Here is a 16322-nt window from a genome sequence, read left to right on the forward strand (position 1 = left end):
TTTTGGGTAGAAGATATGAGAGTGGAGAAGATTTACTCCCTCCGTCCCTCCCATTTCTTTGCACTTTCCTTTTTGGGGCGTCCCACCATTCAATTCTTTACATTTCAAAACTTACCCAAAATAGTTAATGAGTCCCACCACTTCTCTACTTTTCTTTCCTTTTCACACTACTTTTACTCCACTACCTTCTTTTTATACATTAAAAATCAATGGGTCCCACCACTTTACCCACTTTTATTTCTCTTTTCCACTACTTTATACATATTTCTTAACCTCCGTGCTCAACCCATTTGATAAGAAATGGGAGGGACGGAGAGAGTATGTTTTTTCATATTAATTTTTTATTTAACTTCCGGTTTTTTCTGTAAGTTATGCATCTATTTCTAAATATTTTTAATATTAATTATACATAGTAAATTTATTTTCTTTAATCAATTACAAATTATGTTTAAAAAGATAATGACAAATTTTATGTTTTAAAATAATACATATTTGTAGTATTTGAAACTGTTTAATAAATAAATATGACCAAAACAAAGAAAATATAGATTAATGACCAATCAAACATAGGTAATTCAATTATTTCTATCAGATGTAATTGTGTGCACTCAAGGAAGGTGTAGAACATCAACTCAGGGTTTTAACAACCTGTGCAACCTCTGAAGCTGCTTATCTTTTGTAAGGCTATTACATAGTAGTTAATCAAACCAGATTATCATTCCTCAGAGAGACTCAAGGTTAACTTAAACTCTTCGCCAATTAGTAATGATAACCCTGACAATTCAACACACATAAACTCCCCATTGCCATCATGGTTAGCTGTTACAGAAGATTTTCTTCGTAGTGTTGCTCCTGCAGAATTTGTTAGCTTGTAGTTCACAGGCTTATCGACATTTTTCAATCCAATAAATGTCACTTTATCTATAATCTGCTTCTGACTCAGCGCAAATCCTGCATTGACAACTTCTGTTTGCAGCTCTACTTTCTTACCTCTTTCTTGACTGTGAAGTCTCACCAGAGTCCAGTTTCTCCCTTCATTTCCCATCTCCACAGCCTCACCGTCGTCTAAAAACACTTCACCGGTTGAATTCTCCGTTCTTCTGACAGCAACTAGTAGGTGGAAAGGTGTCATCCTAGCTTGTGTTGTTGTCATTGCTTCTCCTTGCATTGCCAATATGTTACCTTCTCGTATATGTACATTTATGTCATTTGATGGCGCGTCAAGAGTCACATATTTCCCCTGTTCCAGGCTCACTGAGAGGGAGTAGTTGAATAAATTGAACCAGTTTCCTGCTGGAAAGTAAGCCTCGATTGTCACTGCTCCTGGACTCAAAACTGGTGAAACCATGACACCTTTACCGATAAGGAATTGTGTATTGATTTCATAAGTATGTGTGTCTTCAGGGAATGAGAAGAAAAGGGGGCGGGCAATGGGGGTCCCTTTCGAGTGTGCCTCGTACATGAGCATGTAATAGTAGGGGAGTAGCTTGTAACGGAGTCCAAGAACCTTCCTTGCTGTTGCAGCCACTGAGCTCCAAAGGTACAGCTCTTGACGATTAGCATCAATGGCAGAGTGGTCTCTTGAAAAAGGATAGAAAGCTCCAAGCTGCAGCAAGGTACCAGTGTGAACAGGGAATGAATTACTTTTGTTCTACTATAAGTTACTTAGATGGTGTTACTGCAACTGATTTCATCACTTTAAATTGTATGGGAAGAAGTAGAACACTAATGTACCTGAATCCAACGCCTACAAAGTTCTTCCGTTGTGTTTCCAGAAAAGCCACATATATCTGCTCCAACCATTGGAATTCCAAATAGTCCAAAACTCAGGATAGTGGGAATAGAATATGCCAAGTCATCCCATGTGGCAGCATTGTCTCCTGTCCAGTGTGCAGTGACTCTCCCTGAGCCAACAAAAGTTGATCTCGAGAGTATGAATGGCCTTTTTCCAGTTGTTTGGATTAGGGCCTTATTAGTGGCTTGAGATTCTAAGAATCCATAAAGATTATGAGCATTGTATGCTGTGATGTTACCATAATGTATAGAAGAAGCTGGAACGGTTCTAGTGTTAATGGAACTCTGACTTCCAAAGTTGTTGATCTTATAAGGCGGGTTGTCAAGTGAGGACGATGAAGTTGCTGGTGAAGTATTAAAATTAGATTGCTCATTCATGTCAAGCCAGATCCCATCATAGAGGACAAGACCCCGAAACCTATTGATCTCATCACCCCAAAAGGTTTGGCCATGCGGATTTATAAAATCAGGATAGTAAACAGGACCTGGCCAAACCTGACCCAGGTAAGGGGTTCCATCACGTTTTATGAAAATATCAGCTTTCATACCTCTTATGTAGGTTTCGTATGTCTTGTTCACACTGATACCTGTATTCAAGATGGCAAAAATTATGAAGAAGCAAAGTACAGAAAGAAGTTGAAATCAGAGTCCAATTATGCCTGAGCTAACATTTTGTAAGATGCACAGAAACTTCATAAAGAAACTATGTAATAACGCGTGATATAACCTACCAGGGTCTAAGATTAGTACATATCTTTGGCCATTTTGATGAAGCTTATTAACAAATTTGATCATCTTGTCTGCAGGGAAGTTGATGGGGTCTAGTGTAAAATCCTTGAAAGCATCCATATAGTCGATGTCTGTCCACATAACCTCTAAAGGTATTTTGGCTTTTGCATAACTGTCAACAACTCCCTCGACATCAGAAACATTTTTGTAACCCCAACGACATTGGTGAAACCCTGTGTCCATTCGAGAAAATTATTTGTTAGTCATTTAACAACATTATTATGCAGGTGTTTGATCATTTGTACATCATTAGAAAATTTAGCAACAATCTAGCAGAAACAATTTTATAAAGATGTAATAAATTGAAACAAAGGGACTAACCAAAAGACCAGTAAGGCATTGGTGCAGGCCTGCCAATAAGCTGTGTATACTGATCCATCACCATCTTGGGAGAAGTTCCGGCAAAGAAATACAAATCAAGAACACCTCCAATCACGTTATAAGTAATTCTATCCCCGTCATACACAATATCCATCCCATTACTATTAAGTAACAGAACTCCATGAGTAGACCCTGCGACACCAGAGTCTGGTGACCGGATATCCATATAAAACGGATGTGAACCATATAGATTAACATCCAGATTTGCACTCCCAATATCAGCATTCCACATTGTAAGCGTTTGATTGTGTGCAAGTTTGAATGTTTTTTTTGTGTGTTCACCTAGGCCATAAAGAGAAGATTGGTTGGCCGGGAGAGAAGAGGAGACTTGGAGAAACTGGTCTTTGAAAATGAGGAATGTTGAGTTGGGATTTTCCACGTCAGGCTCTGTACTGAAGAGAGTATCGCCTGAGGAGCGACGTGTGATGGTGAAGCCAAAAGGGGTGGTGTTTAGGAGTGTGAAAATGAGGTCTGAGTTTGGGCTGGAGAGTTGATAGCTTTTTGGTGTGGACTTGTGTCTTACTGGCATGTGCAAATAGTTTTTCGCGGAGGGTAAGGGTGGACGAGGAAGGACGTCTTGTGGGATTTCCCATCGGGTATGATCAGCGTCTGTTATGTGGATTCTCAGTCTGTCACTTGTCTCAAAACTGCAGATAAATTACACTTCAGTTGTTTCTTTCATCCAAGATACAAAATGATTTAGCTTACAAACTACATTGTATTCCCAGGATTATTCAACTTATTACTAAAATATGAAACTTAAATAATTCTACTAGTAGCCGTCCAAGACAGTTGCTTACATAGTGCAAAACTGAGAGAACAAGAACATTGCTAACGCCAATTGCAAGAAATATACAAAAAATAAAATAAATGATATTAAATTTGAAAAAAAAAATACCATGCAGTTAGCCTGAGATTCTGAATATCTTGTCCAAACACTGAGGAAGACTTGATGAGTTGAAGATCAGCAAACAACGACGACGATGAGGAGTTAACCACAGATACCTTTCGGACAATATAGCCAAAGCCAATAGGTTGTCCATTTCCTTGTGCTGATATAACAGCCCAGAAAGAATGAACTAGGAAAAGATTTATCAGTAGTGCTCTGAAATGCAGAGGAGAATAATGTGTTTGTACTCTCATTTTTCTTTTGATCACTTGCTGACAATGTTGATAAGATTCTGGCTTGCCTCTCACATTTTTATAGTCAAGAACTCATGATCATCTTTTCCTATTCAATATTAAAGTCCACATGACGAATACTAGTTTGTCACATTTCACAATTGTGATTGTTTGTATTTGTTTTGTACTTGTACCAACTATTGTGCTCAATAATTAATAACCATCGTTTTCACTTTCAGGGTCATGGAAATCCGGCAAAAAACAAGTCGAGCTCGTTTTTTTAATGAGAAAACGATTCTTTAAGGATTATAATTTTGCTGTAACTACATGTCTTGTGATCTGAAGCCAAAAAGCAATCAGATTCAACAGTAAAAACTAGAAAAACACAGGATCGTACATAACGATATTGTAAATTAAATAATCTTTGTTGGTTTATATTCTCTTCGTTTCGAAATATACTCCCTCCGTCCCCATTTTGACTTTTGATTAGTCAAATTTACTATATTTTGACTGAACTTTACATATGTATCAGATAATTGAGAAAAATAATAAAAATTATATCACTAAAAAGTATATTTAATCTATTTTAATTTGAAACTTTCAGATTTTAGAAATGATAAGTAGATAATTTATAATATTTAGTCAAAAATTGATAAATTTGACTCCTCGAAAAGCAAAAGGGGATGGAGGGAGTACCTTGTTTGACTCCTTGACACACACTTTGAAATATACCTTGTCTGACTTCTTGTGATCTGAAGCCAAAAAGAAATGACGCTCTGAAAACAGTGAACATGAGATGAGATGTGTTATTTTTGTTCAAATATCCAACAAACGTTATTTGTTCAAAAACTAGCCCAGCATTTCTTATCTATTTCCCCCCACTCAATCATTGCATCCAAACTCAACTGATCATTTCCATGGCACCTCTCATCCTCTATTTTCTCATTCTCTTCACCACCTCCATAACTTCATCATCAGCAAGACTCGCTGATCCAACTCCAACTACATGGCCAGAGCAATTCCACTCCACCATAATCTGGCAAAGCGAAAACAAAACTCAACTCGACACACTGGAGTTATGGTACGACTGGACTAACGGTGTTAGCATGAGCATAGTTCAGAGACAGTTAGGAAAGCTTCTTTACGGTCCCGAATGGAGCAACGGCACGAGTTTTCGCTTTACGGTGGATTCAAGTAAAGAATGTTCAGTTCTGCAGGGGGGAATGGTCAGGCCGGATTGGTTCCGGGGGGCAAAGTACGTTGGACAAGTGTATATGGATGACTTTTTATGTAACGCCTGGATCGTAGATGGGTTTATGATGTACTACGAGGAAGTTGCTTATAAAAGACCGGTTGCTTGTAGAGCTGTTCACGAACCGAGCCGAACCGAGTTTTGACATAAACGAGCCGAGTTTTTATTTTTTTTCTGACGAACCGAGCCGAGCCGAGCTTTCTTACCGAACAAAAAAACGTGTTCGAGCTCGAGCTCGTTAACTAACGAGCCGAACACGAGCTTGTTCGCGAACATATCGAGCCGAACCGAGTTTGTTGTTTACCGAACAGCTCGTTATGAGCTCGTTAAAATATTAGCCCAACCCAACAAAAAAAACCCAGCCCAATAGTTAAAAACCTAAAGCAAGCGTATACTGTAGTCACTAGTCAGAGCCTCTTTAATCCCTCATTTCTAAATCCCCAAAAACGAATCTTTGATTCAAAACAATCTCCTAAACGGCTAAATCTCGCGTATGCTAATCTCCCGTGAAGTAAATGTAAGTTCCCAGCTTTCTTTATTGTTCCATTTCTATCATCTATGTGCTCTTACTTGTTCATCAATTAGGTTTACAAACTACTAAAACTTTGTCATTTACTTTGTAATTTGTGTTCTTATTTGAATTATTGAGTAGTTTTATAGTTTAAGTTTCTTATTTGTGGGTTTTGGTCTATTTGCCCTTGGCTGTGATTAAAAGACTCACCTTCTGTTGTTGATGTTTGCGGACTTAGTTTGGTTTTCTTTTCTTTTTTTTAAGTTGAAATGCTGATGATGAGTGATGACTGATGAGTGTTATGTACTTATATATTGTATCTTTATGATTTAATTAGGATGTGATGGCAAGAACTTATATTAAAATTTAGTTTACACATTAGGAATAGTAACAGATTACAGATGAATTAGAGAAGTAACAGCCAGCTACAAGCCTATAACAAGCACAATGTATCTGAGCTAATTTGCATTTTCCTTGATCTTAATGCAAGATGCAATTTTAAATGAGTATTTGTGTTTAGGATAAAAGGAACCGGCTAATTTGCATCAAAATTTTTGTTTTTGTGTATTTGTTAAACAAGAATTAGGTAATTGACTGCTTGTGTGTCTTTGTACCAGAATATTGACGGTCGTAATTATTAGTTGCACATCTGAAGATACTTAATTTTAAATACCAAAAACCAATGAGCAGATAGTTTGTTTATGCCAAAAATTGTGTTTGTAAATTATTGTATATGGATAGATTCTCATAGCAAAACTCTCTACTCTTGGGAGGGTAGTTTGTGTACATTTTATCTACTTAGCCTTAGGAATGATGCACCGGATACACTTGGTTTGATTTGGTTATTGTTAACTTCGTATAATGTATTTTGATTAGCATCAAAGACAATGCATGTGTAATTGCATGTGAAGTGAATTGCTGGGATAGCTACTTGTATTAACTTGACCTGGCTTTTGCGATGTTGCTTTGATTTCTGAAGCAAGTAAATAGTTGTTACAGTTACTTTATTGGCATAGATAAGAATTCACCAATGTTGTGCTTCTGAGCTAAATGCAGTTTCTTCTCTCTTGGCATCTGCCCAGACTTTACTAATATTTGGTTCCATCTAGGGTCCCTGACCCAGTGTTGTTCCAACAGGTTCAGAAATGACTTTAGTACACTGTGATCATTTTAGAAAAATACTTATAAGCTGCTTCTTGAACTTGTTCAAATTCCATTTTAGTGCTCAAAGACTCAAGTCATCTAGTCTGTTGGAATTTGTTGTATTGTATTTACATTACAGGAACTACATATTGGCAACTCCTGATTTATTTGTCGTTGATCATATCCTAATGAATTTGTTAAAATCAGAACCAGTAGCCATATAATATTATTTCTTAGCAGTTATTCAGTATCATCTATTTCCATGAATTCTGTACTTTCACCAACTTAATAGTTGATCATATCCTAATCTTGTTCTATGGTGTTGCAGAACTGTAATGGCGCCTTCCAAGAGAAAAAAGAATCACTTTGAAGTTATTCCAGAAAATGCAGAATTTGAACAATTAAGAAGTCTTGGTGATGAATCAGAATCTGAAGATGTCGGTGAAATTGGTGATAATAACGACATATCAGAACAGCAACAATTTCAAGTGCCTGAACAAGAGGAAATCTCGAGAAAAAGAAAAAGTGGCAGCCATGAAACTCAACAATCACAGCCTTACCAGAAGAAGTCGAGGAAGAAGAAAGCTCGCTGCTGGGCATATATGGACCTGGTCGAAGAAAACCAACAGAAGAGTGCTATTTGTAGATTTTGCAAGCAAAAGATGAAATGTGATGCTACAGGGTGCACAACCACATTAAACAGACATGTCGATAAATGTCTGAAGTCATATGGACAAACAAGTCAAGCACTACTTCAGTTTCAACCGAGTGATACGAAATCGACGGAGGTAACACTTGGTACTTTCAAATATGATCATGCTGAAATGAGAAAAGTTATTTCTCATTATATTTTAGTAAATGAACTGCCTTTTAGACATGTTGAGAGCTTTATGTTTGACAAGGTTATGAGAACGGCTACCCCTTTTTGGGAGAAAATTAGTAGGCACGCTGTTAGAAAAGATTGTTTCAGTACTTACGAAATTGAGAAAACTAAATTAAGAGAATTGTTTAAATTAGTTAGAAAGATTAATATTACAACTGATATGTGGACTTCCTCACATCAGAAAATTGGTTATATGGTTGTCACGGGTCACTGGATTGATGCTGATTGGAGGTTAAACATGAGAGTCCTTAACTTTTGTAATGTCCCTCCCCCACATAGCGGATTTATAATTTCAGAAGCTTTGTTCAAATGTTTGGATGAATGGGGAATTGTTGATAAAATTGGGACGCTAACTGTAGATAATGCTGCTGCAAATGACGTTGCTTTAAGATATTTAAAACAAACCTTTAGTGTTAGAAGGTCATTGCCTATTGAGGGAAAAATGTTTCACGCTCGTTGCTGTGCACACATATTGAACTTATGTGTGCAGGATGGGTTAGACCCAACTGAGGAAATAGTGGATAAAGTCAGGGATGGGGTTAAGTATATAGCAGCCTCAGAGGGTCGTAGAATTAAGTTTGCTGAAATTTCAAAGTCATTAGGATTGAAATGTAAGAAGCTGATTTTGGATGTTTCAACTCGCTGGAATTCGACATATAACATGTTGGCATGTGCTATTGAGTTTAAAAATGTTTTTCTTATATATAGCACATCTGATCAGGGCTTTAAAGAGTATGTACCAAGTGAGGAGGACTGGGAAAGAGTTGCAGGAGTGTGTTCCTTTCTGGAGGTATTTTCTGATGTCACTAAGGTTGTCTCCGGAACGGGGTATTCAACATCAAATTTGTTTTTATCAGAAATAAGAAGAGTCAAGCAAATAATTGACAAAAAAGCCATCGATCCTAATCTGCATATTCGAGAGATGGCACGAAAAATGGAATTGAAGTTTGAAAAATATTGGGGGGAAACTAACTTGGTAATGGCAATTGGCGCTGTCATGGATCCGCGGTTTAAAATGAAACTTCCAGCCTTTTGTTTTCCTACCCTATATCCAATTGCAAGTGATTCAGAAACAAATTTGTCATACTTAGGAAATGCCTTGACTGATTTGTATTTAGAATATTGCAGGGAAGAAAAGGATGCTAGCAAAGAAAAGAATGAATCTGGAATATCTTCTTCTGATGCAAATTTCATGGCTGAACATAGTGAAACACCCCAGGGCATCAATGATTACGAGAGCTTCATTCGGGAAAGTGGCGGCATTCTGGAGCCTACAAAGTCTGAACTAGAAGAGTACCTGAGTGAGAAAATTGTAGCTCCGACTTCAAAGTTTGATGTTCTTGCTTGGTGGAAAGGAAACTCATCAAAGTTTCCAATTCTGTCCAAAATGGCAGCTGATATACTGAGTATTCCTATTAGCACAGTTGCGTCAGAGTCAACATTTAGTGCAGGTAGTAGAGTGATAGAACCGCATCGCTCTTGTTTGAAACCCGAAACTGTTGAGGTGCTGCTGTGTGGAGCAGACTGGGTTCGTGAATTGTATGGATTGAAAAAAGCTAAACAGGTAAACGGATACCCTTGGTAGTATACACTTAATAATTAAATATTTCTTTAGTCTTGCATGCTTTAATTTGATCTTTTAAAATGTTTACAGGAGGAGGAAAAGGAGATTGTGATACATTTGGATTAAACGACGATAACAGGGTACTTCTTTTGAGGTATGTAGCAATGTCCTTTAACTCTTCAACTCTTCTTGATCTTCTGGCTCAGCATTTGGCTTAGAGCCTTGCTTTCACTGCCTCTTATATGATGTGTTGGAGCTTGCAACAAAAGCAACTCCAAATTTTCAATCTGTTATTTCAAATCACAGTCTTGTAATTGATCAGCTTGTGAGAATATAGTTGAAATTAGACAGCTAGTCATATTATACTTATATCAAGCTTGTTGGCAGAAGCACTAAGACTGATAATCTGCAAAATCAATTAAATATTGTTTGATTAAATCTCAACTACTGCATAATTGATATCATGTGAGATGCTGCATATGTTATATATGAAGGTAAGCTTTATTACCACCGCTTTTGTATTTTTATGAAGCTTTAGAAGCCATCACAGCCTTGTTGATAACTTAAGCCACTGCTGATAAACCACACCTGATTAGATAAAATTATTTAACCACTGATCTTGAGGAAGATACTCATTAGTCATTTCTTCAATATTTTTTTTTATTAACTGCAATAGTTGCTTGTCAGCAAAGTTCCTTTTTAAGATCTTGCCGTTTATTTTGCAGGTTTATCAAGTTTCGAGCTAGAAATGTGAAGCAGTTGCATTGGATTCTATTTTGGACTTTTGGTTGCTAATTTTTGAGATGCAATCTAGAATGACTTAAGATAGTATATTTTTGTCTAGACCAAGTGATGTAAATTATGATTAGCAAGTCCTTATTATGTAATTTTTATCTTTAAACGTTAGAAAGCTATGTACAAGTATTATAAAAATATTCTGGGCACAAAAAATTCATAATTTTCGAGCTTTTAACGAGCGAGCTCGAGCCGAACGAGCTCGAGCCGAGCTCGAGCCGAGCTCGAGCCGAACATACTGAAGCTCGGCTCGAGCTCGTTTTGCTTAACGAACAAATTTTCGAGTTCGAGCTCGAGCTCGATTTTATTAACGAGCCGAGCCGAGCGAGTTCTTAACGAGCCGAACACGAGCTTGTTCGCGAACAGCTCTGTTCGTGAACAGGCCTAGTTGCTTGGAAATCTTTGGAAGGTAATCGTGTACTTTTTTAATCAACTTCAAATTTCATCAATTAGGTTTAACATGAAGATAACCGGTTCCCGAGAAAATTTACCATTAATATTATAATTTTAAAAAAAATATTTTTAATAAGTTGATTTTGTGATAGAATCTTACATCCCTTCGGTGATAATTCGATCATCTACAATGATGTTGGCTAAATAATACTCCCTTCGTCTCCGGTGAATTTTTTACATACACTGTTTGCACGTATTCTGAAACTCTTATAAAGTATAGTTCCGTAATATTTTTATGATTTTTTTTTCTTAGATAAAAGTTTAAATGTCAAACTTTTTTTCAGAAAAAAAAATTAAAAAAATTATGAAATTATACTTTTATATTTATAAAAGCCTCAATATGCGTGTCAAAAAAACGTAAAGAATCTAATAGACCATAGGGAGTGGTTAGATAATTTATATTCGAAAAGAAGTACGTTTCCATAGCCAATTAGTTTTAAGAGCTATAATATAGTTGTGGTTGCAAAATGCAGGACAAGGAACTGAACACGTGATGACATTTGAAGTGGGGAAAGTGCTTGACCATAGCTACTGGCAAGCACCTGTGTACTGTTTCAATGATTCTGGCGAGCTGAAGAAGAAAGGAATGGATAAAAAGAGATTTGGTATATATAGAATCTAATTTTAACGATCAATCACTTGCAATGTATCTTACCACGTATGTGGTTCATATATAGTTTATGCATCTGTGTGTGCTGTATGTAATAAGAAAGATCATCGAATTGGCCGAATCATTAGGTTCGGACTCTATGATCCGTCGTGTATAGGCAAAATCTCATATATGCCACTAAATTAACAAAAGAACATGTAGAAAATGATTCTTGATATATGATCTTATAATTTTTTATAATGTTAAAATAAAATTTTCATTCGTATTAGGTTTCCATCAGTTGTTGGAAGAAAATTGAATAATACCTCAGGTCTTAAAAAACATACTCCTTTCGCTCAATTCTTTATATTGGGGGACGAGAAGTCGGCACGCATTTTAAAACTTCGTAAAGATGTTGTTTTATCATTTTTTAAACTTTTTTTTATAAAAATTTAATGTTTAAATTTGTATACATAAAAAGAAAATTTTGAAATCATGTTTTACACAAGTATTTCGACCCGGATGTTTTTGAGATGCCGCTAATATCTATCTTGGTCCAAAGATAATTTACGATTATAAAATCAAGAAAAGTCAAGTTTTTTAGTTTATTTTAGATTTTCTTCATTACTTTTTAAGATAAATTTTTTTACATGTTTTTTGATGAGATTGATAAATTTTTTGGATATAATTCTAATTATGCGTAAGTTGTCAATGGAGAAAAAGGTCACACGAGCTATGAGGCATATTTCTGAAAATAAAAAAAAAAATCAAAAAGAAGTCGTGAGGACATAATAGTAAATAAACCTAATCGTAACGGCTACTTTGAACCTCGAATGTTAGACACATAGATAAAACAGCACATACATACATTTTGTAAAATAGATATAGGAAAAAAGAAGAAAAAGGTGCACGCTCCCCGAGGCACTCCCCTAAACCCCTCTTCTTTCCTTATTTTCACACACTAAAAGCACACAGTTGAAGCAGCTTAAGCTAGTTTACAACTCACCAAAATCTAGGGTTTCATCACAAAATGAATCTCTTCAGGAAAAAAACATCTCCCAAAGGTACAATTTATTCCCCTTCAATTAAGCTCTACATTCGTTTAATTTACATTTAATTTGTCTTTAATTTGTTGATTTCCCCCCTTTTTTTCATTTTTTTCGTGATTTCTATGTCTCATTGTGCTTTGGTTTTGATGTTCTGTATATTTATATTGATTTTGATGTGTATATGAGTCTTGCCTTGTGATTATTGATGATTTTGAAAAATGAATTGTATTTATTTTGCTTTTTTTTTTTATGGTGATTTTTATTAAGTTGTTGTTATATGTTTAATACGGTGTGAATTGAGAGTAATTGGGGGTTTGTTATGTTATAATTGACAGATGCATTGAGGACTAGCAAAAGGGAGATGTCTGTTGCTACTAGAGGTATTGTTACTTTCAATTCTTTCGTATTCCGTTGCTCGATTCGATATGTGATTATATTGCATTTAAGTGTAATTATGAGATGAGCTGAAGATTCGACTATTTATCCGTTGATTCAGCCGGGTGTATATGTGTTTGTGTGTGCCTAAGAGCTCAGTTTCAACAAGAAGCAAAAACCTACTGAGTAGCTCGGGCTTTTGAAGAATTTTTTATATGTCACGATGATCACGACATTGGCACAATGTGCTTGAATAGTGTCTTATATAGTCAAATGATTTGCATATACTGAATAGTTACTATACATTATGCAATGTACCTTGTATTACCCGATGATCTTTTAATTATTTATGACAGGCATTGAGCGTGAGATTGCATCTTTAGAATTAGAGGTATGCAACTTCCCTCAATTTTAATCTCACAAGGAGAAAGGGAGAATTGTTCATTCTAAACTTACCCTTCAAAGTCTGACCGTGATTTTAATAAATTTTGTAGGAGAGGAAACTTGTGGCGGAGATAAAGAGAACAGCAAAAACTGGGAATGAGGCAAGTTATATTCATTAATTGATTTTATCATAGCTTTATGAAACCTAAATAAATAAATGAAAGTAATGTTCGATAAATTCTTTTGTTATTATGTTAGCAAAATCTGGTTTTTGGTTTTGTTTTAATTCTTTAAATGCTGATGTGCGAATTTCCAAGGTTTTTGTCCTCTTGGATTGTATTTACCCTAAAACAGTAGCTGTTTCCATCTAAAATGAGTGTGCCAGCGGGATTTCTAAGATATTTGTCCTCTTGGATTGTATTTACCCTAAAGCAGTAGCTGTTGCCATCCAAAATGAGTGTGCCAGCTTGTGTCTCATACTCTGATGTATTGCCATCAATATACTAGTGTTTACTTAAGACCTTGTAATTAGCTTAGAATCAATCCTCTGCTTATGTTGTCATCTTGTCTTCTTAACTACAAGTAAACATGTATTAAATTCAGGGAGTGGCTAAAAAATGTCACGACTTTACTCCCCATGTTGTGGCTGAATATTTTAATTAGCTCCTGCAATTTAGATTATTATCTTTTTCGTTTCTTAATTCCTTTAAATCTAGAGCAGGCTGCCACCAAGATCTTGGCTCGTCAGCTTGTACGTCTTAGGCAGCAAATAACAAATCTGCAGGGGAGTCGTGCACAGATAAGAGGAGTGGCTACACATACACAGGTAAACAAATGCTCAACTCCAATTATTGGTTAGATGCTTGGACCGATTTTTACATGCTCTAATTTTATACTTTACAGGCTTTGTACGCCAGCACTTCAATTTCGACAGGAATGAAAGGTGCAACAAAAGCAATGGTGGCAATGAACAAGGTAGTTTATTTGGGCCCTTCATATAAATCTTGTTCCACCGTTCTGCTGATATTGGGTTCTGATGTTAAGCTTTTCATTTATTTATTTATTTCCAGCAAATGGAACCTGCCAAACAAGCTAAGGTGGTTAGGGAGTTCCAGAAGCAGTCAGCTCAGATGGACATGACGGTAAACCTTACTATTCCCTGAACTTGTTCTACATCATATTTCACTTGGCAGTCATGCACTGGATACCACTATATCAATTACTGATTCTACTGCAGTTGTTATTTGTCCTAAAATTATTTTTATTGATGTACAACTGACAAAATGATCAGTGAACGTGATCGTACTTGTTTTTCATGTGTTAATTAACATAATGCTAATATGTATTTTATTGTCATCCAGATTGAAATGATGTCAGAGTCCATTGATGAAACTCTTGACAAGGACGAGGCCGAAGAGGAAACAGAGGAGCTTACTAACCAGGTCAGACTATATATCTTGTCTCTGAAAGTAGTTTGATACCATCAGTGTCAGTGCTACTTGCGCTATGTAATGATTTTGAAGGTTTCTCACTAGTACTCTGTGCTTATTACATTTGCAGGTGCTTGATGAGATTGGTGTGGACATTGCATCACAGGTTGGCTTCCTATCGATGTCACATGGACCCTTGTACTTGACACTATCTTGATTGGTTAAAATGTAAATGAGTTGACATATTTTTCTTGTTTGGTATAATGACAGTTGTCTTCGGCCCCAAAAGGACGAATTGCTTCGAAGAAGGTTGACAATGCTGTACCTAGGTATGTGACAAACCTCTTACGTGGAAAACAGTTTAAAAACTATAATAATATGTGCATTATGAACTTTGGAAGGGCCGAGTTGGTTGGGGTCTAAGCGTCTTCCATTTTTCCTATAAGTTCCCACAATTTGTATTAACAGCTGAATACCATTTCGGCAAGTGCAGTGATGGGCTATCTTTTTACTCTGTATCTTAACAGACCAATTGTTAGAAACTACAATACTATGCATTAGTTTCCTGAACATCCCCCCTACTTAATTGATACTAAAGGAATATAGATAAATAAAGCTGTCTGATCTATAGATAGATTTTCCTTTATGCTTGTTTATATTTTATTTTTAATTACATTTCCCTTTTGTTTAAACTAAATCATAAAAGGGTCCTGCTCCCTGGCATATATATGATTGCCAGGGAACTGGCATATATATGATTGCCAGGGAACTGTTAAATAACATACAGGTTCTGGGCCGTTAAATGTATCCAGCGGCCAGGATTATAACAATTTTTTAACACGTCTAGTGCTTTTTAACCGCTAGACGAGGAAAATGACCTTGTCTAGCGCTTTTTAACTGCTAGATGGGGACTCGTCTAGCGGTTAAAATGCGCTAGACGTGTTAAAAAAAAGTCATAATCTTGACCGCTGGATATTCATCCAACGGCCAAAAAACAATGTGTATTGTGTTATATAAGATGTCCCTGGCAATCATATGCCAGGGACCGCTACCCATCCTAATATAGGCATGATTTTTATGACGTAGTAGTTGTAACATCAGTTGCAGACTTCCAGTAAAGTGTTTTTGCCAAATTGTCTAACAATCTTTCTTTCACTGATATGCAGCGCTCAGTCTAATGATGTTGAGGATCTCGAGAAGAGGTTGGCTTCACTTCGACGCATATGATCCCTGATACTTGCATAGTGGACAGTCAGAGTCCTAAATAGTTTATTTTTCTCTCTTGTATAAATAACATATATATGACATATTTGTGTAACTGGTAGATTTAAAAGTTACTGTACTATTATTGCCTTGGATGTTTTCATGGTTGCAGTTTATAATTATATTATATATAAATACATAAAGATGAAAAAATTAATTTCCTCCCCTGCATTATGAATCTTCCCAATCTTGTTCTCTGTACCAAAATATAGTTTATGTTTGTGTCTCTCTACCAATATATATAGTTTATGGTTTTTGAAACCATGCATCTAATAGCAATTTTAGTATCCTTGTACTCCAAATCCTGGAGACCATTTGAGTACATTTCTATTCTTTCTTCATATTAAGAAATACATCCTTAAAAATTCCAAATGACTGCTGCAAGATATGAACAGAGGTAGACTATAGTCCATATACAAGTTAAACCTGCATACGGGTTACTATTCTAGGTTTTTATTCTTCTATGATTTATTTTCATTTTTGAGGGGTTTGGGGCTTTACGGACTCGAATCGTAGACTTTCTCAATTATATGGACTCGATACTT

The 16322-nt window shown here is 36.1% G+C and overlaps 3 protein-coding genes across 3 annotated transcripts; 2 read left to right on the plus strand and 1 right to left on the minus strand.

The window, feature by feature from the left end:
* Window positions 1-553: 553 nt before the first annotated feature.
* Window positions 554-4150, minus strand: LOC108204671 (alpha-glucosidase). Its single transcript, XM_017374224.2, has 5 exons — window positions 3863-4150; window positions 2905-3611; window positions 2526-2756; window positions 1735-2381; window positions 554-1606 (listed from the first exon to the last, which is right to left on the minus strand). The coding sequence occupies exons 1-5, from the start codon at window positions 4105-4107 to the stop codon at window positions 716-718; spliced, it is 2721 nt and encodes a 906-aa protein (XP_017229713.1). The 5' UTR covers window positions 4108-4150; the 3' UTR covers window positions 554-715.
* Window positions 4151-4896: 746 nt separating this feature from the next.
* Window positions 4897-11533, plus strand: LOC108204674 (uncharacterized protein At4g14100). Its single transcript, XM_064085772.1, has 3 exons — window positions 4897-5438; window positions 10622-10643; window positions 11161-11533. The coding sequence occupies exons 1-3, from the start codon at window positions 5004-5006 to the stop codon at window positions 11307-11309; spliced, it is 606 nt and encodes a 201-aa protein (XP_063941842.1). The 5' UTR covers window positions 4897-5003; the 3' UTR covers window positions 11310-11533.
* Window positions 11534-12151: 618 nt separating this feature from the next.
* LOC108213709 (vacuolar protein sorting-associated protein 2 homolog 2) lies at window positions 12152-15872 on the plus strand. The gene is made up of 11 exons (XM_017385508.2): window positions 12152-12340; window positions 12661-12705; window positions 13057-13091; window positions 13195-13245; window positions 13806-13910; window positions 13988-14059; window positions 14155-14226; window positions 14446-14526; window positions 14645-14680; window positions 14785-14843; window positions 15681-15872. The coding sequence occupies exons 1-11, from the start codon at window positions 12307-12309 to the stop codon at window positions 15739-15741; spliced, it is 651 nt and encodes a 216-aa protein (XP_017240997.1). The 5' UTR covers window positions 12152-12306; the 3' UTR covers window positions 15742-15872.
* Window positions 15873-16322: the final 450 nt, after the last annotated feature.

This window comes from Daucus carota, chromosome 1 (genome assembly GCF_001625215.2).
Source record: "Daucus carota subsp. sativus chromosome 1, DH1 v3.0, whole genome shotgun sequence".
Taxonomy (NCBI): domain Eukaryota; kingdom Viridiplantae; phylum Streptophyta; class Magnoliopsida; order Apiales; family Apiaceae; genus Daucus; species Daucus carota.